Raw genomic sequence first — 24752 nt, 5'->3', positions numbered from 1 at the left:
CTAGATACAACCAAATCTGGATGAGCCTAGACGATGAAGAAAAGACAGCATTCATCACAGACCAAGGACTTTACTACTACAAAGCCATGTTGTTCGGCCTCAAGAATGCTGATGCTACTTACCAGCGGTTGATCAATCAGAAACAACAAATCAGGCAGAACATGGAAGTGTACATGGACAACCTGCTAGTAAAGAGTAAGAAGCCCAAGCAACATCTGGTAGATCTTCGATCCTTTGGTGGTACCAGATGAAACTCAATCCGTCAAAATACTCATTTGGAGTAGGGTCGGGAAAGTTCTTGGGGCTCATGGTCTCCAAAAGAGGGATAGAGGCGAACCTTGAAAATGTTGAAGCAATAGTGGGGATGCTCTCCCCCCGCAACCTTGAACCGCTTCATTTCCAAGTCAACCGACTAGTGCCTCCCCTTCTTTAAAGTTCTGAGGAAGTTCCAAGGTTGGGATGCAGCCTGTGAAGAAGCTTTCGCCAACCTGAAGAAGTACCTGGCCCACCTGCTGCTCCTTTGCCAAACAAAGCTAGGTGAGGACTTGACCATGTACCTAGCTATGTCCCCACGTACTGTATCAGCCTTATTGGTCTAGGAGACAGAGCAAGGGCAGCGACCCATATACTACATGAGTTGGGCCTTCCACACCGAAGCTAGATACCAAAGGACCGAGATGTTGGTGTTTGCACTGGTCGTTGTCACCAGAAGGTTAAGACCATACTTCCAGGTACACCCGATGAAAGTGCTCACTGACCTTCCCCCTTAAGAAAATATTACAGAAGCAAGACAGCTCAGGCCGGCTTGCTAAGTGGGCGATCGAGCTCAGCGAGTTTGACATTGAGTATTTGCCCTACGTTGTGATCAAAGGATAAGTGTTGGCAGACTTTGTTGCAGAGTCCACTAGCTTCTTGAAGGAAGTCCCGATTGCACCCCGACGAACGCCCTAGCAGGTCTACATAGATGGCTCATCCTACAGAGTTAGCACGGGTGTAGGGGTGCACATAGTGACCGACCAGGGGGAGGAGCACAACCTCGCGGTCAACCTTGCTTTCAAAGCAACCAACAATGAACCCGAGTATGATTTTCACATCCAACAAGTCCCGAGAAGAGAGAATCAAGAGGCAGAACGACTGGCAAAGGCTACGCCTGGACAGGAAGAGCTCCCCCTCCTAGAACACACTATGGTCAAAACAGTCAATTCCTAGTGTCCATCGAGTGGGCTGCAGATATCAGCGAGTTCTTGTAGGAGTGCAAGCTATAGAGTGACTGGGAAGGAGCATGCAAGGTCAGAAATAGGGCAACTCGGTTCACCTTCTCCGAATCACTCCTTAGATGCCTCTCACAAGACGAAGCGTAGTACATGCTGGTAGAGATCCATGAAGGAATCTGTTGGAGCCACTTAGTAGGAAGGGTGGTGGCCGCAAGGGTGACCCGAGCCAGATACTATAGGCCCCATTCTCTCTGGGATGCAGAAAACTTCACGAGGAAATGCCTGAAGTGTCAAGAGCACGGGCCAGTACCGCACTACCCCCGGAGGAGCTAACATCGATCACTGCCCCATGGGGAGTCTCCCTCTTGTTCTTGTTCTTCTTCTTGTTCTTGATCCTAGGGACGGTTGGGGAAGCCTCGAGGGAGACGTCATGTTCTAATTCCTGACACCCGGTCTCCAAGTCAGGGGGACCAGGATCTCCTGGCGCAGAAACTCTTGTTCCCCTTGTCTGTGAACTTACTACGAAGTCCCCTAGGGCGGGTTGTGACGCACCTTCGGCCGCTTCCCCTTGCTGCCAAAGCAGCTTGAAGTGCGTTTCGGCCCCAGGGTGAGGGGATCTCACCTAGAAAGTCCCAGCCAATCATGTATGAGTGATCGGGCATGCACAGGTAGTCCCGTATGTTGTCATCGGAAAGGGCTGGGTTGATGTGCTACTCCATGAGATGGGCCTTCACGAAAGCAAACATGATGGCTAGCTGAGCCTCCTCCCTCCAGTCCAACTTGATGTAAAGGCTCTGGGAGGAAGTGAGGAACACCCAAATAACCCGAACTGGGTACTCCTGGTAGACCTCCTACCTCAAAGGGTACTCCCACCCCAAGCCCAACACGAGAAAGATTTTCAGTTCCATTCCTAGATGCTCGAGTGATGCTATTCGAGGGTAGCGATCTTCTTATTGGGGACATGAACCTAGAAGCTGCATATACTCCCCTCGAGGCAGTTCACTCAGTAGACAGATAGGACTTAAGTCAAATAAGGCCGGTCCAAGAAGAGTTTCGTCCATCTTACATAAAATTTCATATTATTACTACTATATGTAATTAAGTATAAAAATAAGTTAGACGCTAGTATTTAAATAAGTATAATATAATAAGTTAGTAACATAAATAATAATTTACTAAAGTATAATAACATGTAATTATACACTAGAAAGTCTAGTATATAATTAAGTTATAAATAAGTTAGACATTAGTATAATAACATGTAATACTAATATATAATAACATGTAATTAGACATTAGAAATAAGTCTAGTGTAGAAATAAGTTATAGATAAATTAGACAGTACTATAATATAATAACATGTAATATTATAGTATAATAACATATAATAAGACTAAAATTAATATATAATAGTATGGTAACATGTAATTAGACAATATAGTATAAGTCTAATATAAAAATAAGTTATATATTAGTATAGAAGTAAATTAGTAGTGAATAATTTAGATAAATTAGATATTAGAAGAATCTGACTCCGAGTCATATTCAGACGAAAAATGCAAAACTAAAAGTGTAAGAGAGGGGTATGATTAAAAAGTGGTAATAAATATTGCCAAGGGTGGAATTAAAGCCCAAGTCATACGTGTAAAATAGAAAACCGGTTTTCAAAAATCCAATTTGTCTAGATCATGGAAAGGGTACGGTCCACACCAAAACCGCGTGAAACGTCGCATAATATCCTTTGTACGTATTTTCTACCTTTTATTGGCCCATGCTCGAAGCAATTTAGAATAAAAATATTGAGAAGAAAAATGGAAAATAAAGAAGGAATATCTATAAGAGAAACGAGTTTTTACTATTAAAATTTTGTAATTAAAATGATTATTTCTGAACACGTTTTCATTGAAAATAATCTTTTTAGTTATAAAATTTTGATCGTAAAAATCTATTTTTTTTATAAGAAATGAAAGGGAAATGAGAGAAATGTAGCTAAAAACGATATACAAAAAATAAAGTAAAATAAGAAAATAATTACACGGTACAGAGGTATATCTGGTTCGATAATTTGCTTACATTTACAGAGTTTCAAATAATTTTATTATCTTGAGAAATGATAAAATACATTTTAGGATAAAACTACACTATTTTAGAATGCTATACTGTTCATAATAAACATATATAGTTGTATAGTGGAAATCTTAATCTTAATTTCACAATTCTGGAATTATTCACTTAACAGAGGTATTGACTGTCAAGTGAGTCTTGAGTGAATTCTCTGTTAGATATTCTCACGAGTACCAGTGAGTGTCAAGCGAGCTCTCTATTTGAGTTTCGTTCGAGCGATCTGTTGCTCAAATGTCAAGCAAACATTTTGTTTGGCGATTATTAAGTCATAAACAGGGTCAAAAACTTTTCGGAGGCACGAGAGTTGGCCATATTTGCTTAGGCTTAGGTATATTAGCCCAAGCCTGCATTCCATAGCGTAAGTCTTATTGAATATCCGCAAAAAAATTGTGACAACTCTCTAGCACCGATCATCAAATCGAGCTACCTCAATAATAAACAAGGCACCACAAGAATAAACAAAGTTCCACAAACCCTATAAGAAATATTTCAATTTATTAAAAAAAAAATTATAAATTTATTTTTATAAGAAGGATATTTTTTCCTGTATTAATTTAGGTTTGCTCTCTATTTTTGTCTCGGCTTGAATCTCTTCTTCCTATATTTTTCTCCATGCCCTGTGATTATGAATGTTGAAGTCGTGAAGACACAGTCCACATGATACGTACGTACACGTACAGGGTTACATCTCCCGGTGGATGTCTTGTTTGATTTTAATTTAATACGTTTAAGAGATTTAACTATCTAAAAATCCAATATATGAATAATATAAGAGAAATGATTTAAATAAATATCGAATAATTCTTTTTGTATAAAAGTAGAGCCTATATTAAAAAAGTGTAAAAAACAATCTATTTTTTTATTTTTATTTTTATTTTTTTATACGGATTCACCTTTTAAAAAAAAAGTCTGCACGAGACTTATTGATTTAAAATTTGTATTTAACATTATTTCAAATAAAGTGATAATGAAAAATAAAAAAGGAGGCATCCATTTTAAGTAGGAGGCATACAATGTGTATAGTAAAAGCACCTCGCAAGACAAGTCAAAACTACAGTGAAAGTAAAATGAAAATTTTCATAGACAAATGAGATAATATAAAATTTTCATCGATTCCTAAGCTAATTGCAATTAACTTAGCCAATTGATAGGATCCTATTGCATATAAAAGGGAAAAAAGGCTTTGTTAAAGTAAAGGAATCAAAGAAATGAGAAGGGAAAACTTATTGGCATATAAATAAGAAGCCGAGATAATAACACAAAATATTACGATAATCAGACAACACAAACATGATAATAATACAAAATTTCTCTTCAGAAAAATACTTTTTATTTTTTATTTTTTATTTTTATAAGTCTTGAGAGAAAGACTTGAAGAAGAAAGGAAGAGACCCTGTGTGAAGAGGACGAATGCGAACCAGCAAAGCAGGAGCAGGGGAGCGACTGTCTTTGTAGGACCTGGATTAAAACATTATACTAAATTAAGGTTTTGTCCTTTGTTCAGGCATATACTAAATTAAGACCACTTAAGCTGCATTAAAACATAGATACCAAAAAAAAAGGAAAATACTTATCTAAAGTGAATGCAGGCAACAAAATCTAATGTTCTATTTATGCTAATAATTTACCTGCCAGAAAAATAACATATATTTTTTTGTTGTTCCATTATATATATTGGAAAATATGATAAGATATTGCCTCAGACAACCTAAATAACGTAACAACATGAGAGGAATACCTTGTAGTGTGTCAATAAGCTATTCCACAGTGGCTGTTTGCTCAGGACTCGGATAAAACTTGAGAGAAGTGGAGCATTAGAAATAAGACAGACAAGAATTGCATGTTTGAAGTTTATAAAACAACCTATATTCAAAAGAATGAAATCAACAAAAGAAATTCAAAAAATCATTAGAATACCAAAACTTTCAACCACATGAACTAATTAGAGTCAAACCAGATCACACCAAAAAAAGAAACTAAGTAAAGAAAGTTTGAGTCACGTATGCCTGGTTCAAAGTACTATTATATTTTATCAAGATAAAAAAATAAAAAATGTGAAATTGTGGAACACATAACAAATCAAGTTCATGTAGCCATCTTGCATGGAAAACTATGTTGGTGGTGTGGGACTTCAGACCATTTTCATGCTTATTGCAAGTGTCGGTGATAAGTTAATGGAAAATGATGGATTCTCCATTACTTTTCTGGAACTCAAAAGCTGTTTCATTAGATGCTTTTGCTCTTCTGGAAACATTGCCATTTCCAAGTGATTGTTTAGTAGGAAACCATTTTTTATTCTTGGACCATAGGATATAATTGTGGAAAGGATGTTCTCCCTACAAATGGCATTTCTCAAATTAAAAATTGGTGTACAACTGACCTCTTCTACATGGAAAAATAGAAAGTTTCTATAGACCATAATCACAACATGGTTATGAAACAGAATAATGTATCAAATCAATCATCTATGAAAACAGATTTCCTTCAAGTGTTTACCTATAACCATTTCTCTTACCAAATGAAACCAGTATTCCAAAATCATAAACATTTGGGGATGCTGGTTGGAAAATTTTGACTTCTTGAGATAGATTTGATTGTGTGGAAATGGTGATCAAGCGAGAATATGTTTAGGAAAAAGTGAAGTAATGTGGAAGTCACATTTGCCCACCAATGTTTCACTGTCAAAAGTAGTAACCACTGAAGCACTAAAGCATATCAACAACCTTTTGTTTGCAAGCATGATTTATACCCTGAATGTTTGCTTAGTACTTTGATATCCTTCTTTTAATACAAATAAATGCTATGAAAGCATTGGAAGATGAATTTTTCTCAGCCCAGTGCGTGTTGAAAGGAATTTTTCTCATTAATATAAATACAAAAAAAAAAACATGTTGAAAGAGGACAACCCTTTCTAACTTACACCTTAACAATTACTTGGATAACTGACACATCAACCAGATTCCAAAAAGTAGAAACCTAAATGGAGGAACAACCAAATATCCTCCAACAAACTAAAATAATCAAAACTTGAGGAACTCAAAAAATTTTTGGCAGCTCTATCTAGACTCATATCTTTCCTAACATTACAAGCAACAATGTCATCTCTAGTTGCAACTCCAAGCAAGTATTGATGTTGTTATCAACCACCAAAACCCACTTAGCTGAACAGATCAAGTCTCCATCTCACTACAAAACTCCAAGGAATTCTTCAAAAAGATGGTGATCCTGATCAGCATGAAAAGAAATGCACTTATCTTTGACAAGTAAAAATTATTAAAATACCAAAGGGACTATTTCTCCTCTCTGAGTAGAGGTTTTCTCCCCTGTCCTAGTGCAGGTTTTTGTTTCTTTTGTCTACTGTCTCAATGGCAGAAGAGATAGAATCTTTATGTCAACATTTGTCATTATCTGAGAAAGAGAGAAGTGAGATTCATGTGGATCCTAATGTTTTGGAACCAAATATTATACGTGGAGAATGCTGTCTGGTGATGTCATTGCTATCGGATCGATATTATAACCGTGAAGCCCTTAAGAGCATGATGAGGAAAGTATGGCAACCTGTTCATAAAGTGAGTTTTAAGGAATTGGGTTCCAAACTTATTCTGGTGGAGTTTGTGGATGAGCATGATAAGCAACGTGTTCTTCGTGAGGGACCATGGTCATTTGATAGAAGCTTGGTTCTTTTGCAACGTTTGGAAGGTGATCAACAGGTAACAAAAATTAGAATTTCTGAAGCGTCTTTTTGGATTAGATTATATGAGATGCCGTTAAATGCTATGAATGAGGAGGTGGGACGCCTTATTGCTAACAAGATAGGCACTGTGGAGGAGGTAGATGGTGAACAAGGAGAGGCTGCATGGGGAGAGTAGGCTGCATGGGGAGAGTTCATGAGAATTAGAGTCAAGATTGATATATCTCAGCCTCTTATGCAAGGTGCTAGAGTCAACCTGGGACACTACTGGTGTGGTAAACTTGGTCATCAACTTAAAGATTGTGAGTTTGTTGGCCATCAAGACGCACGGGTCTCTTCTCAACTACCATTCGAAGCTTGGCTACGTGCTGGTTCATTGCAACGAAGAGGGAAGGAAAGCTCTTAACCTCAGCCTTCAGCTCATTAGAATTCTACACCAGAAGTTTCATCAGAAAGTGATTGACAGGCCACTGGTGTCAAGCTGGGAGGTACAGAATCGATAGAGAAGAGGGAGGAGAATCAGGAGGCGTTACAAGAGAAAGATTTATTCTATATTTCTGTTATGCATGAATCAAGGGAGGAGGAGTTAATGGGAGATAACGTAGCATGCCATAATAAGGGTATGTTGACTCCTGTTATTATAACTGATAAGCCAACTCAGCAGGTTTCCTCTAATCAAGATAGAGAGGAAATGGTTTAGTATCCATCAAATGAAGGTATTAATATGGTGTCTGAGTCAATGGTGATTACTACAAATGGGCTTCAGCCCATTGGAGTGAAGGCTATGGTCAAAACACAGTTAAAACCTAAGAAGGGCAGGCCTAATAGAAAGTGGGTCAGAATGTGTCATGCAACTCATGAAGATACTGGCGTGTCTCTGGTGCAAGAAGTGAAAGGTAAGAGGAAGGACTTTGAACTGACTTCTACTATTCAAAAACGAGGTAGGAGAGTAATGGTTGAAAGTGTGGTTGATAATGACCTCAATTTAAGCTCAACGGTGGTGGCTGCTAAGCAGCCTCGCGAGAACAATGAAAACTATAAGTTAGAACTCTCCTGGGCTTGGGAACCCACGAGGAGTTAGAGCTCTCTGTGACTTGGTCAGGAGAGAAGTTCCTGCTGTTCTATTCTTAATGGAAACAAAATTGAGTAGTAGACAGATGGAAAGAATTCGTATGAGAGTTGGGTTTGAATGCTGTTTTGCAGTGGATAGTGATGGAAGGAAAGGTGGTGTGGCATTATTATGGAGGAATGAAATAAAGTTACCAATAAAAAGTTTCTCTTTGTTTCATATTGATGCAAAAATTAGTGAGACTGATGAAGGAATGGAGTGGAAATTTACTGGTTTGTATGGACATCCAGAAACTGAAAAAAGAGAGGAAACATGGAGCTTACTTAGAACACTGAGGGAAGAAGGAGATATACCATGGTTGGTATGTGGAGATTTTAATGAAGTACTCAGTCAACAAGAAAAGATGGGAGGCAGGCCATGACCAGAAAGGTTAATGCAAGCTTTTAGAAGTGTACTTGATGATTGCAATTTGATTGATTTGGGATTTGAGGGCCAGAAGTATACATGGTGTAACAGAAGATATGAGTATGGGGTGGTTAGTGAAAGACTGGACAGGTTTGTTGCTACTCCCAGCTGGAAAGCATGTTTTCCCCTTTCTCGAGTTGTGCATGGTGTTGCTGCATCTTCTGATCATTTGCCTATCATATTTGTACCAAGCACTGCTGATAATGAATATAGGCATAAGCTCTTTAGATTTGAGGCAATGTGGGTGGAGGATGACGAATGTGGTGAAGTTATTTCAAGATGTTGGCAAGGAACTCATGAAAATAGGCCTATTGGTTCTATTATTGATAGACTGAGCATATGCAGTAAGGGATTGGAGGCATGGAACAAACAGAAGTTTGGGCATGTGAAACAGCAAATCAAAAGGGCTCGAGAGTCTCTTCAAAGATTACAGTTAGCTGAACCAAGTAGTATAACAAGAGAAGAAATGATGAAGGCTTAGAATCAACTTCAAGTTTGGTTAGAAAGGGAAGAGATTCTGTGGAACCAAAGAGCCAAAGCATTGTGGCTCAAAGGTGGTGACAGTAACTCTAAGTTTTTTCATTATAGAGCATCACAAAGAAAAAATAAAAACTGGATCACAGGCCTGAAAAATGAAGAAGGGATTTGGTAGCATGATGAGGAAAGGAATCAACTAATTCTTTCCTACTTCCAAACCTTGTTTCAATCTAAGCAACAAAACAACAATTTGAATGAGGAGCTGGATTTCTTGGAAGGGCTGAGCGGAAGAGTAACCGAGGATATCAATGTGGAGCTATTAAAGGATTTTACAAGTGAGGAAGTCAAAGCAGCTTTAAACCAGATGCATCCTACAAAATCACCAGGACCTGATGGTATGCCACCACTTTTTTTCCAACAATACTGGCATATTGTAGGAAATGAAGTGACCTCTGCTGTCCTATAGGCCCTCATAATTGGTACAATTCCCTCGTCTCTAAATCATACTTTTATAACGTTGATACCAAAGAAGTGCAAGCCTGAAATGATTTATGAATTTAGGCCTATTAGCCTTTGTAATGTGGTGTACAAGTTAATTTCTAAAGTTCGGGCAAATAGGCTTAAACAAGTGCTTAATGTGGTTATTTCTACTTCACAATGTGCTTTTGTCCCTGGTCGAATTATTTCAGATAATATACTTATAGCCTATGAAGTGATGCATTACTTGAGACAAAAAAGAAAAGGAGAAGAGGGTTATATGTCCATTAAGTTGGATATGAGGAAAGCTTATGATAGAGTGGAATGGTCTTTTATTGAAAGTGTAATGTCTAGAATGGGTTTTAATACTCAATGGATTTATCTTGTGATGATGTGTGTAAAAACTGTCTCTTTCTCAGTTTTGATTAATGGTGAGCTGAAAGGACCTATCATTCCTTCAAGAGGACTTTGACAAGGGGACCCCTTATCCCCCTATTTGTTCCTTCTTTGTACAGAAGGTCTAATATCTTTGCTCAAGAAGGCTAAAGGGAATGGTGAGATCACACCTATAAGAATCTGCAGAGGTGCTCCTAGACTATCACATTTGCTTTTTGCTGATGATAGTATATTATTCTGTAAGGCAAATGTGTATGAAAACCAGAGAATTCAACATCTTTTCACTGTTATGAGATTGCTTCAGGTCAAATGATAAATAGAGGTAAAACAAGCATTGTTTTCAGTACAAATGTTCTCCCTAAAACAAGAAATGATATCCTGGAGCTTTGGGGAGTGCAGAACAGCCAGCAATTTGAGCAATATTTGGTGCTGCCACCTTTGGTAGGGAGAGCAAAGTATAGAGCTTTTTCTGATATAAAACATAAAGTTTGGAAGAAGTTACAAGGATGGAAAGAGAAGATGCTTTCAGCTGGAGGGAAAGAAATATTAATAAAGGTTGTGGCATTGTCAATTCCAACCTATGCAATGAGCTGTTTTAAATTACCTTCCTCTTTGTGTTATGAACTTGAGCAATTGATGGCAAAATTCTGGTGGGGTCAAAGAAAGGAAGAGCACAAAATACACTGGATGAATTGGGCTAAGATATGTGATACTAAACAGAATGGGGGAATGGGATTTAAAGATTTGAGAGTGTTTAATGATGCTCTTCTGGCAAAAAATGGTTGGAGAATTATGCAGAATACTGAATCCTTACTTCACAAGGTCTTCAAAGCTCGATATTTCCCCAAAACACACTTTTTAGATGCTACATTTGGTCATAATCCCTTTTATGTATGGAGAGGTATTTGGGGAACAAAGCATAAAATGCAAGAGGGATGTCAGTGGAGAATTGGCTCGGGACACAAAGTAAGGATATGGAAAGACTCATGGGTTCCTGGTTTTAAAACTGTTATAAGATAGCAGAATAGGTCCTTCATAAGTGAGAAAGCAGATGTGATTAGAGAGGAGGATGCTACTGTGAACTCTTTATTTGTTGCTAATCAAAGAGTATGGGATGTGGGAAAGATCAATTCTCTATTTACACCAGCTATAGCTCTTCAAATTTTAAAGATTGTGCTTAGTCAAGATGGGGAGGATTTAATCTGTTGGAATAATGAAGCTAATGGTATTTATACTGTCAAAAGTGCTTATAGGATGTTTAAAGCTTTATATTCAAATAGACAGAATGGGGAATCCTCTAATGCCATGGTGTTGAGAAGAGTGGAAATCTATATGGAATATGAAGCTTCCTTCAAAGGTGAGAATTTTTGCTTGGAAAGCTACTAAAGAGATTCTACCAACAAAGTCCAATTTACAGAAAAAGAAGGTGTTAACAGAGGAGGGTTGTGATTTCTGTAATGCAGAAAAGGAAAATACACTACATGCACTTTGCTCCTACCCTTCCATAAAAGAAGTATGGTCTCTTTATTTCCCTTCAAGGGTAGTTATAAGAGAGCATGACACTTTTCTTGACATAGTTCAGAGGTTGCAACAGAATAAGGGACCAGAGATGCTTGAGTTGTTTTTCCTAATATGCTGGAGCTGCTAGTATAAAAAAAACATGAAGATGTTCGAGGCAAAGGAAGTGAATGTTGAGACTATTGTTGGAAATGCTTTAGCAATGCAGAAGTCATATAAGGAACTCAAGAGTAAATCTGTTTCAGTTAGTAGACAACAATGTAGATGGGAAGCCCCGGCCTTTGGTGTGTTTAAACTTAATGTAGATGGAGCTTTTTCTTCTAATGGTTCAGTGGCTGAAATAGGAGCTATTGTCAGAGATTCTAAGGGAGAGGTAATTATGTCTGCTGCAAAGAAAGAATTTTCTGTTATGACTGCTGTTGAGGCTTTAGCTATTCTTCGAGGATTATAGTTCTGCATTCACCTTGGAATTCATAATCTTGTGATTGAAAGTGACTCATTGCTGGTGGTTAAAGAGTTCAATATGCAAGGATCTTCAAAGGCTACTTTTGGCAATGTTGTTAGAGAGGCTAAGGAATTGATGGCACGGTTTGGTACATGTGAAGTGCAACATGTTAGTAGAAGCTGCAATACATCAGCACATTCACTTGCCAAGTTTGGTTTAAGTGTGCAAAATATTAGTCTATGGTGGGGAGCATACCCTGATGTAATTTCTAATATTCTTTGGAGTGATTCAAGTACTTTGTAAGTTTCTTTGATTAATGAAGCATGTTTTCCTATAAAAAAAATTATTAAAATACCAAAAATTTCAGATGCAACTTAGTTGTCAAATATTTGTTTTAATTTGCTTCACAAATGAATATAAGAGAAAATCAAGTCAATGGCTCCAGAAATTCTGAATCAGATTTCATCCTGCAACCAAATTTTACAAGAAACAAAAATCGAGAGGACTGTTCTAGACAATGGGGCTAAACTAAAATTTCAAACCAACTACTAAGAGCACACTATATTTGATAATAGAACGTTGAATCTTCAAATTGGATTTGATTTCCAAATCTAGGTACCAGCAATGACACAACTAAGGATGTGAATATTGTACATAAAATCTCACATAACTATATCTGCCTCTAGTTACATGCAGGAAGCAATGTAGCAAAGCCAAAGTACTTGAACCTTAAAAATCTCAGGGTTCAAACTTCCAAACGATGTTTTTACTTAATTTTTTTAATTCAAGAAGAGGTACAAGTACCGCTTGCCAAATGGTATGAACATGAAACTCAATTGTTTTGGTAGTCTCCAAGGAAGATGCCAATGCAGCACTGCTTTGAGATAGTACTTGTGGCAACACTCATCTTTTCCATGAAATTTGGAGCTTCTTTGCATTCTCAAACAGATTAAAAATATAATTATCACATATAATATGGAAGAATGATGTGTCTATTCTACAGTAAATAAAGGATAAATCGCATGTAAAGATAGCAATGAGAAAGTAAAGTTCTGTTCTTAACATTGCCACTTGCTTCTCACAAAACTTTTCAATGATCTACCACACAAAACAGTCCAGGCACCTTCACAGAAAGGGTGGAAACTATATGGTCATTCTATTGTCATTGCTTTGGTTCCATAGTTTTACTTTTCACAGCATAATTTCATGTTGAATCAATTAACTTAGTCAATTTGTTTATCTTCATGCCTCTTCAATAATATAATGGAATTTCAAATTGAAGCTACTACCTATTTCCTGTGAGTCCTTGAATATGATAACAAATTATTTCAAATCTTCAATAATTATGATTCCTCATTTCCAAGATATGAAAGAAATGGACTTCATCAATTCTACGCATCTCCATTTGCATATGCTAACCCCTCAAACACAAAGCAACCTATAGATAGATATGTTGGCTTAACACCTAGTGTTTAACTCTAGTTGTATGCATAGCTTGATTTAGAAATAACCACCTAGTAACTACCACCTTTGATCATAAGCAAACACCTAGATAATAGATCAACAAAACCATATGATCATATATGCACATTTTCTTATGAGGATGCGTGAAGATTAGTTGTTCAAATAAACCTCTAGGTAGAAAAGTGTAAAAGTTATGCTTCGTCGTTGATATAGAATTCCCCTGACAAAAATCATACCATAAGAATCAAAACCAAAGAAAACATATTGCAACCAGATGCAAAACATATATATCATAGCATCAACGAAGGTGTAGGAATTCCTAATTGCTAGACATTGCAAACAGTCAAGACAGTCATGCATGTAAATAATTAAAATTAAAACAAATATAACTGATATATAAAAATTAGAATCATTGTATAGTTGCAAACCTCATAAGAAATAAAAATTCCCATAACAAATTGTACTGCATTTTCCATGAGAGAGAAAAATATATAGCACTACAAGACACTGAAAACAACCAATCACAGAATGATTATACTCAGAATAATTATCTCAACGAAAATAATTCTTTCTCTCTTATTCTCCACACCATGATGTGTTCATTACATTGAGCTCTATTTATTTATAGATACAATTTGGACATCTATTACATAACCAATGACCTCATAACAAGATAAAAATGGTAACTACCTTTTAGTTGAATGCGGAATTAGGCTACCTAACTTGATGGCTTCTCCACCAACTTAGGTGGCTTCTCCATGCTTCTCCAATGTTCAAGTTTATATTTCAACATTCCCCATCAAACTTGACTCTCCAAATTTCTTCATCCCAAGCATGGCCTTTAGTCTTGTAAACACATCATGTTTCAAAGGCTCTGTGAATATGTCAATAGTTTGATCATATGTCATGCAAGAGATTATTAGTTCTATTTTTTTATTCTTCACATGCTCTCTGATAAATGATACCTTGTATCAATGTGCTTGCTTCGTTCATGAAATATTGAATTCTTGGCTAGTGCAATTGCTGAACGATTATCAATGTGGATTTCTATGGGATCTTTTTGTGGAATTCCTAAATATTTAAGCACATTTCTTATCCATATGCCATGACATACAGCTAAGTTGGTAGCAACATATTCAGCCTCACACGATGATAGTGTCACAATAGCTTGTTTCTTAGAAGACAATGTAAAGGCTGTATCTCTCAAGTAGAATGTAGAGCCAACAATTTTCAACCACTAGACCCCAAGTACTATATCACATCCTCCCAATGATACAACATGAAAAGGCATAGAAAACTTAGAACCTTGAATCTTAACAATTTCCTGCCCACTGCCTTGAGTCAAAATCTTCTCACCATTAGCCACACACATTTGCAAGGTTGAATCTTGGTTCATAAACAGTTTGGCTTCTTGAACCACTAAGGGATCTAAAAAATTTTGTGTGCTCCCCGAATTTACTAAGATTTCCACAACAGAAGATCCCACGCTCCCCTGCAATCTCATAGCATTACCACTAATACAGCCAGAAATGGCATTAACAGAAACCTCTAAGCTATCAACTTCTTTAGAAACAGTCACCCCATCTACTGTAAACACAGGCTCCTCCACAACAGGTTGATTCACTATATCAAAATCAGGTTGAATGAAGTAAGCTTTGGGATTCTTGCATACATGATTTGGGTTCCACTTCTCCTCACAATGGAAACACAAACCCTTTTTCCTTTTTTCATCTATATGAGAATAGTTTACCTTCTCGAAAGGCAAAAAATATTTTGGCCCATATTAACTGTATTAGCAGGAGCTACATTTTCAATTGGCCACTTGTCAGCAAAATGGCCAATTGGCTTCCACAACCTTCTTGTAGACAACACATACTCTTCTTGTAACTTTACTAACCCAAATGTAGTCCCAAGGTTCAGAAGATTAAACATTTTCACCGGAATATGAATTTCATCTTTCAATCCACTTATAAAATAGCTCATTTTATGCCTTTCAGACAACCCTTTCAACCTATTAGACAATGCTTCAAATTCAGTTGTATACAAATTAACAATAGTAGTTTTTCTAAATCTGGTTAAAGCCTCCATTGGGTAATCAAATGCTGAAGGCCCAAATCTTCCTTGTAAAGCAACCACTAAAGCCTCCCAAGACTTAGACTGCCCAAGTCTAACCCATTTTGGTACCACACTAAAGCCTCCCCTTCCATATGATGAGATGCCACCACTAATTTTTGAGGGAAAGGTACTTGAAAACAATCAAAGCACTGGTTGGCCTTAAAGATCCAATCAGCAAGGTCATTTCCACTTAAATGTGGAAAGTCCAATAAAAAATTCCTCTGAAACACACTCATTTCCTCATGAGTCCTAGTCTTATGATCTCTATCTCTAGAGACCTCTCTATCCCGACGACAAATTACATTTACAGTTTCAACCACAGACCTTAACATCTCTAAAACTTGATCTAACCTTTCAGTTATCCCAAAGATCGATTGCTGATGATGGTCCAATTGATTCTGCACCACTTCCTGCTGCTTTTGTGAGATTTCTTGCTTACTTTTTGGGTCATGCGTCCCGTCTACCATTGTAAGGATCGACTGCTATGATACCAATTGTCACGTACCCACTAATTTCAAATGATCTCCTTACAAGTTTTCAAAACACTTTCAAGAATCGAGATATCCTCTACAATGAATCCCCTTCCCTATTTATACTACAATTCTCCTCTTAACAGAATAACAGACTATAGTTATGCACTTATGCTACTACACACATGAGAAAATGACGCCGCCTTGCTCAACAACTAAAGTCTCTCAAGAATGCTCCAATGTACCATTTCATTAAAGAACCAAACGCCTTGTATTGCCTTGCCAAATTTGCTACCACTCAAGCTCAATACTCACCGTATAACTAATGTTTAAATGCACCATCTCTAAATACAACAGGTAAAACCGTTGCCTCTTCACTTCAGCCTTCAAGCGTAACTCCCCTTACATTTCTTCGTGCTTCTCAAACGCCAAACAAATTATGATAAGCCTAATCCATTGTCATGCAGATCTTACTTCATTTCCTAAACTAAAACTCATCATTGCACTATTCAATCTATGAAGACAAGTTCAATCTATGGCTCTCGCAAATGACTACCACCTTGGTGACCCTTTAACAATTTTTACTTATCAAAATCTATAAGCCCACAATTTTTTAGAACCTAGCCCTTGATGTGAGAGCCATTCAAGTCTTCTTAGAATGTGGAATTTTGTAACGCTTCAATTTAATGATGATTCCTGGTCTTTTGACTAGTCTCCATGCACCCATACAATTAATCGACACCACTTGCTTTTTTATACACTATAACTTATTTCTTTCTCAATCACTATAACTTATTCAAAATTGATGCAGTTCTATCTATCGTAGCCACCACTTATTGCTATAGAAATCTTGGGCAATCCTCTCACAAGATTATAATTAACTCAAATCACCCACCCTTGGCCCATTTCTTGTTCATGTTCATTAGTTCTAGTTTCCATTATTTCTTTATTCTTTTTACATTTCTTTTGACGATTTAACCTATGAATTTGTACCTTTTGTATCCTGAAATATACAAGTACGCAGATGATGAGAAACTTTATTTCCTTATTGGTGTTGAATGACATGATATGGGCTTGGTTGTTCCCCAATCACTATTGTGGGGTATTATTTCCGGCGTTATATGTCATCACTGTGAAAATGTTTTTTATAGCGATATATTATTGTCATGAAAATTATATCTGCGATTTAGAATTTATTTTCCATCGTTTTTCCATTTTCTCCGCAAAAAATATTTTTAGCAGCAATGCATATCGCAGCAAAATTAAACTCACTTTTTTTGAATATGTAATTTCTAACGAGTACATTAATCGTTGCGATAGAACATTGTAATTAGGGCTGAAGTTATATATATTGCAGCACAAAATATCGCCTGTAAAACAACTATATATTTCCTTTTCTACACTTCGAAATGTTGCCTAATTTTTCATCCTTGGCTGCTTCTATTGTCTCTCTCTCTCTGATCTCTTCTCTATGAAATTTTTGCCACTACTCCGGTCACCGTGAGCTTGCTGCCATGCTGTTGAGTCTGCACCTTTAAAAATTCAAGCTCGTATCTCTCTCCTCCAACTGATCTCTCTAACTCTCTCTGTATAAATCTCGCTCCCACCCTCTCTCACTCTATCTCTCTCTCTCTCTCTCTCTCTCTCTCTCTCTCTCTCTCTCTCTCTCTCTCTCTCTCTCTCTCTCTCTCTCTCTCCCTTCGTGATTAGGTTGCCTTGCTGTGTCACTGAACCAGCCCCTAGCAGTGCACAACCTCCTGCGGTAAGTTCTCTTCTGCTATCTTTGACGTATGTGATCTTCCTCTGGTATATATAAGCATATATATAGACCCACAAGTTCCAGCTCAATGGCTGTCCAATATGTACCCACATAGTTCAACAATCCAATTTCATAGAGATTTCAATTGGTTTCATAGCAAACCATACATGAGATCTTATATATCAAGCCTTACTTTGGAAACTTTGTAAGGCTAGCTAATGTCATATATCTTCAATCCCTTTCAACTATTGAAAGTAATTCATCCTCTTTTTTAAACATTAACTTCTATTCAATCTTTTCAACTCAATATTTTTTTGCTTTAATTTGATTATTAGACTAAGGCCTGATATTACATTGTCCTTGCTGAAACTGTGAAGTTGAAATGTGACAGATAGCAATAATTTTAACACATCAAACCTTTGTTTCAATGTGATCAAAAAAATTTGAAGGGCATTGAAATAGAGGAAGGGGTTAACTGGCCAACTAATGTGCTCATCAAGTTTTTTTGTATCTTGATGATTATGCCCGAAAAGACCCAGATTCAATTCTTTCCATATTGGCCTCTTTTACTCAATGACATTATGTTGTTAATTGAACAACATGATTTGCATAGGCTAACAACTCCTTCCAAAATCAAATTAAAGACTTTACATACGTTGGTCTAATTTAGATACAAAAAATGTAGCATATTCTGCAGTGGTTTTCATGCTGTCTTTGCTTTGCTTTCAGAGAACTAGACATATGTATTTAAAGACATACATATGATTGAGCAACTAGCTTGTGTCCCACATCAATGATTGATCAATTTCTTGTACAACCTACTCATAATCAACATTTAGACAATGCTTAACATGATTCTTCATCCATGGTATTAAAAGGGTATGTAATCTGCTTAGTGTAACATATCATGGTCCATATGTAGCTCTCGAGCTGTCAAGTCAGGGTACTCCTCCACAATTGAACTGAAGGCCTTCTTACAGTGATGTAGTTAGATATCAGGAGCCTCGAGGCGTTAGGGTTGAGCTGCGCTAGAGCCAACCCCAGAAAGTTGAGGACTTTGCAGACCGGGTGGTAGAAGGGGAGGCCCAGGCCATTTACGAATATGAGGGGGTAGAGTGCCATCCCGTCAAAGTCCATGGCATTCTACCCCGCCCTAGGGACTTTGATGACTACTGAGTCGTGGACATCATACTTTGAGCAAACCTACCGGAGGTCCCTGAGCATGATGAATGACACCTAGTTCTTCCCTGTGAAGTAAAGGGGCTTGGATTCAGAGGAAGCTTTCCAAGCCATGGGATCAATTGGGAAGAGAGAGGAGACGACAGGAGAATGCGAAGAAGTGGAGAGGGAAAAAGTGACAGAGAAGAATCTAGAAAGAAGAGGAGGAGTAAAAGGTTCTAAAAGGGGGGGGTGGAAGGCACGACTACAAAAGGAAAATATAAGAAGGGTTGATGGCAAGGTAGAGGTTTGATGGTGAAAGGAAACACCAAGAGAGAGAGAGAGAGAGAGAGGAACAGAAATAGGGGGAATGAGAATGAAGGAGGCTTTATATAGCCAAGGAAGACTGGAAGGTGCATCGAAAATGAAACAGCACTGACAGTGCTGACACCAGCTGCACAGAATGCGGATCCCAATGGGCACGATCAGACTGGGTAGCAACCATCATGTCAGGCATGTGGGAAACACGGGCCAACGAGCTCCCAGGACGTGGGGAGAGGTGTAGCTGGCCTGTCCAATCAACTGATGGAAGGCGGAAAGGCTGTAAGAACTAAGGAGATGGGTATTTATAGGGGGATAGGTGGCCTCAGGAACTCAACCGACGGGGGAACGAACTGATCCAAAGTAGGGATAGGGAGGGATGCCAAGATGACCCCAACAGTTGAAAACCAAAGGGACGTCAGGAGCCCAAGGCCTCATTCACAATGCATTAATTGAATTCACACCACGCCTATGTGATGAAAATTCATGGGGTAATGTGAGGAGGAGAGGGCCAGGCCCAACAATATCGAGCCACGGGAAGGCCATAGGTCCATTGGGTGGAGATCTAGGCAAACTAGGGGAGCTCAAGATGGAGGCCATGTGCTAAGCCCATGGCAAGCCTTCTTGCCTAAAGAAGCCCTAGCACTAGGCTCACCTTGGCTGGGGAACCCACAATGGGTAGCACTCACCTGGTGCCTTAGTAGGAAGCCAATCCCTACAAGAAAGTACATAATGGATAACTATCGTAGAGCACAGGCAATTGGGTGTGTCTGATCGTGGGTGCACAAAGCCAAGGACTTGCCTAATTTAATGTGTAAGGGAACTTGAACACATGACAGCGTACAGTCTGAGGCACCATGGGACCACACGACCTCAGCCTGACACCTTGCTATAGAAGTAGGCTAGTGGCAGGTTTGACCCAGGCACGACCTGACACCTAACGATTTCCCTCGGTAACCGAGTCTAAGCCAGGTATAAATACCCCGATCCAACCCAAGGGGGATCTCTTTGAACTCTTCTTCATCTTCACTCACTTAGCTTTCTTCTCCATTCAAGTATTCTCTACTGACTTTGGCATCGGAGGGACCCCGAACGTCACCGGAGCCCACTCACCTTCTTTTTTCCAGGACTATCTAGTTGGGTTTCTGTGGAGTTGCCCAGGCCGTGAAACACGACATCAACAATACACATCATCGATACGGGAAATCACTCCACCCCTTCAACATGGGGGATCACTCTAGGGGTGTCAAATTGTGTTAACGGGTCATGTTCATGTCATGTCAAGGTATATACATTACACTTAATGGGTCAACACGAACACGACCCGTTAAGAATTTCGTGTCAAAATTTGAAACACAAACACGACACTGTAAGATAACAGGTTGACACGACACGACCCGTTAATGAATAAGAAATAAAGTGACACGAAACGACACGACACGACCTGATCCGTTTCAACCCGTTTATGTTAATGAGTTGAACAGACACGACACGACCCGTTTGACCTAACTGAAATTTTATATAAATATTATTTATAAAAATTAGAAAATTAAAAATTAATTACAAGTCTAAAATTACAATCCAAGCAAATATGATCCACACACATTGTAATAATATATTAATATTACATCCCAAAATAATAATAAAAACACACATAGACGGTATATTAATGTTACAATCCCAAATATAATAAAAACACAAATCTAAACAAATTTAGAGCTTCAAGAATGAGGTGGAGCGTCCTCCTTGCCCTTGTTTTTCTCTAACTCCATTATATCTTCGGTTAACTCGTCCAATTTAACTTCTTGTATTTCTATTAAAAAAAAGATATCAGTAAAGTTTTATATCAAATAATATTATTGTATTGAAAAATTACAATTATTTATTCAATGAGGTAAAAATAATATTAACTTGCTCCTCGCCATATAGCCAATCTCTAGTGCAGACTAATGCTTCAACAATATCTGCTTTTAGTACACTCCTAAACTGATCAATGATATGCCCACCAACACTAAAAGTAGATTCAAATGCGACTGTAGAAACTGGAACACCAAAACTTGACTCGTGGCTTGTCATCATTGTTCTCAGACTTAGGAACCATTTCAAAAAAAGTCCAAACATTTTACCGTTTCCTTCATTTTGTTTTAGATTCCTCATTTTGAAAACTTTGTAACTCAAACGGGTCCAAATCAATCAAATCATCATTTTCACCTACTGCCGAACTCATCTGAAAAGAAACAACAAGATGATAATTATAATAATAGTAATAATACCAATAATGAAGATGATAATTATAATAATAGTAATAATACCAATAATGATGATGATAATAGTTTATATAATAATAATAATAATAATAACAATAACAATAACAATAACAATAACAATAATAATGCTACATGGTTTGTACTAACTATGGCCATTAAGGAATATAAAACAAATAGATAAACACATACGTGCTTTTGGTGCATGGGCACGTGGAATGCATTTGAAAGATAGAGGAAAGTTTGGTCGAGGGGAGGGAGTAGTTTTTGGATGTGCCCAAAACCATTTGAATGAGGATTTGATTAGTATAAAATCAGAAGATTTTAATTGTCTTATTTTCAAACTCTGACTTTTTACGATGGTCAACCAATGAAGGTGTGACAAGTATTCGTTCTCACCAGATCGTATCAGTTATATTTAGAAACCTTGACAAAATTAAAAGAATAGAAGTGGGAGTGAGAGCAAGGGAACCCCATGATGTACGTAGAAGCTCAACACACTAGAAAGCATTAAAAAGGTATTTATATTTTGACTTTATTTTATAATTGTAACAAACCCCATAATAACTAACATGCTTATACTTTATTTTATAATATTTCTTGATATAGTATTAAATGATTGATTCACAGGAAAAATATAACAAATAATTACTAGTACATCATTAAATAACATATCATGAGATGGAGGAAATATGGTAATAAAATGATCGAATAATGGATATATATAGCATTAATCTTTTAATAATATTTGGCTGACTTGTGAACTCAGCTAAAGTCCCTACACTAGCTATCTATGTGTCTCAAATGAAATTCTTTATCATGTTTGCAATTTGAAATGAATGCTCTGTTGACAAATATCTTCGGACAATTACCTGGAAAATTATGACAAAATCCTCTAGAAATCAGTGAAAACTCCAATGCTATGTTCAACCTTCAGGTACTGAGAAAATATAGCGAACGAAGACATCAAGATCTATAATCTCAAACCTCCTTGGACTTTTCTAAAAAAAAACCTGGTGAGTAAATCCTAGTGCATAAATTCAATGGAATTAAGCTGAGTTGTTGTCATTAAAATAAACCAAAATAAACTTAAGCAACACCACCATACCGAGTTTTAGAGGTGATGAGAAGATGTAGGAAACAAAGACATAAAAAATCTATAATCTCAAACCTCAATAGCTTTATTTTCATAAAAAAAAGGCTGAGTTATTAAAAAAAAAAAACAAAAAGAACTATAGGTGACTTGAATTCCTCCACTATCTTAGCTGAGTTTTACTGCATTTGGGACAGATTAATCTCTTTTTTTCTCCTCTACTTTTCCTCCACTATCTAAGCAGCAAAACTCAATTAGAACATTGTGAAAATTGTATGCATAACCAGACTCAATCAAAACTCAATCAAAAGCCATATCAAATTAATTACGTGGTTTTACATTATCTAGGTAGCCACGGATATTAGTGAAAATCGTACGTATAACCAGATTCACATCGTTTTCCCATTTTTTTTCTTCTTTCTCGGCAGCCAAACAATACATAGCAGTAGAGAGACCTCGGACGTAGAGTAAAAATCTAATAATCTATTAATATATTCACTTACAGTGGGCGACGGCCAACGAGTGTGGGGTCGTGGGTGATGAGACGCGTTGGTCTGGGCGACGCCGCGACAGAGCAGATTTCAGACTAAGGCCGGCGCGGTTGCTGGGTTTAAGGCTTGGAGTGATGGGTTTTTTTTGGTTTGAAGAACGAAACCATTGAATGAGGAAGTCGCAGTCGAGTGATGGGTTGAGGCAAGCTCAAGGAGTCACGTTCTGTTATGGCCTCCCAATGAAGTAAGAGATGACAGGGTTAGCAGCAACAGGGGAGGCGTGAGGAAGTTGAAGTTAGAAGTGTTTTGTCTGTCGTGTGAGATGGGGATGTTATGTGGGAACTTAAAACTCAACGTACTGGAGGCCTTGGGAATGCACCATTTGATGATCAGAGGAAGTGATCTGTTAAGCTCGAAATACACCAACTTGAAGCGGCCAAGAGGGGTGGTGATGGCATGCGACGACACCGTTCCAAAGAGCTAGCTGGAGCGGCGGCGTGGAGGGGGGGCGTCAATGACTCAGGGAAGGAGAATCTAGAGAAAGACGAAGGATTCAAAACTGAAACTTGAAACTGGAGGGGGGCGGCATGGGTGGGTTATTAGATTTAGGGTTTTTACTTTTTTATTTTTAGCTTTAGCCTTTAGGTCTTAAGGGTATAAAAGTAAATTTCATTTCCTTAACGGGTCAAAATGGGTTGACCCGTTAGTGACCCATTAAGCAATCGTGTCTTAACGGGTCAACTTGTTTTGACCTGAACCCGTTAAGGCTAAACTATAACCCGCTTTTATCGTGTCGGGTTCGTGTTGGGTTAACGGGTCGTGTCACATATTGCCACCCCTAGATCACTCTACTCGGTCAACACTTAGAATACATCTACCAAAATAATACAAGAAGTCACTACACCCATTTGACTCAGGGAATCTCTTTACCGGGTCAACGCATGAAATATTTCCACGAAACAATAAGGAGAATCACTCCAACTGTTTGACATGGGGAATCTCTTAACTAGTTCAACAAGTGGTTCTTTCCACCAAAATGATACGAAAATCACCCTGTAATAGCCCGTTAGAAATTCAATGGTGAAATTTCTATTGTTTTAAAATCTCATGGAAACCCCATAAGTTTTTATGAATTGACCAATCACATAGGTTTTAGTCTGTCAACATAATAGGTGTTATTACTCACTATGGTGTAAAAAATACGATTTTAATTATTTGAGGTAGTTAGAAGTCTCATAATGTGTTATGGTCTGTGCCATTAGAATCAGTTGATTATTTATGATTTTATGGCGCACTAAGTCCATTGTCATATTTTTGGACGAAACACTTGTTCGAAACTATAATTTTATTTTTAATGGCACTTTGGAGCTAAATCTCGATAAACGAATTTCACCATACGTTTATAAGAATATTTATGTTTTTTCAATACTAAGTTTATTATTCATTTTTTTGAAGTGAATAGTAACCTCAATAAGCGTACCAAGTGCAATGTTTTTAAAATTATAGTGTGGAATGTCCATATTAGGTAAGAGAAGTTTTATTTGGATACTTGACAAGATCTTAGCCACACATGATGAATAGTATTAGACACTGTAACTGAATTGGTTTTTAGTATTGTGTTTAGTCACATAATTAAATTACTTTCACATGCTATTAATCCTTCAAATAAAGTTATGAAATAAATATTCAACCTTTTTAACCTTGGATAATTGATTGGGCTAAGAGAAATTAGATTTAGGCT

At 37.5% G+C, this 24752-nt stretch overlaps 1 protein-coding gene and 1 long non-coding RNA gene across 2 annotated transcripts; one reads left to right on the top strand and one right to left on the bottom strand.

Annotated features, from left to right (window-relative positions):
- The first annotated feature begins 8531 nt into the window (after positions 1 to 8531).
- Positions 8532 to 9044, top strand: LOC122318863. Its single transcript, XM_043136610.1, has one exon. The coding sequence runs from the start codon at positions 8532 to 8534 to the stop codon at positions 9042 to 9044; it is 513 nt and encodes a 170-aa protein (XP_042992544.1).
- An 11693-nt stretch (positions 9045 to 20737) lies between these two features.
- LOC122313177 lies at positions 20738 to 23607 on the bottom strand. The gene is made up of 4 exons (XR_006243311.1): positions 23024 to 23607; positions 22300 to 22367; positions 21075 to 21390; positions 20738 to 20976 (listed from the first exon to the last, which is right to left on the bottom strand). It is a non-coding gene; the product is annotated as an uncharacterized LOC122313177 (long non-coding RNA).
- Between the last annotated feature and the right edge of the window lie 1145 nt (positions 23608 to 24752).

Source organism: Carya illinoinensis, chromosome 1 (genome assembly GCF_018687715.1).
Source record: "Carya illinoinensis cultivar Pawnee chromosome 1, C.illinoinensisPawnee_v1, whole genome shotgun sequence".
Lineage (NCBI taxonomy): Eukaryota > Viridiplantae > Streptophyta > Magnoliopsida > Fagales > Juglandaceae > Carya > Carya illinoinensis.
The sequence above is the reverse complement of the archived record's forward strand: the minus strand, read 5'-3'. Positions and strand labels throughout refer to the sequence as shown.

Coding starts and splice junctions, on each gene's coding strand:
- LOC122318863 (XM_043136610.1), top strand. CDS start 8,532: ATGCAAGCTTTTAGAAGTGTACTTGATGATTGCAATTTGATTGATTTG.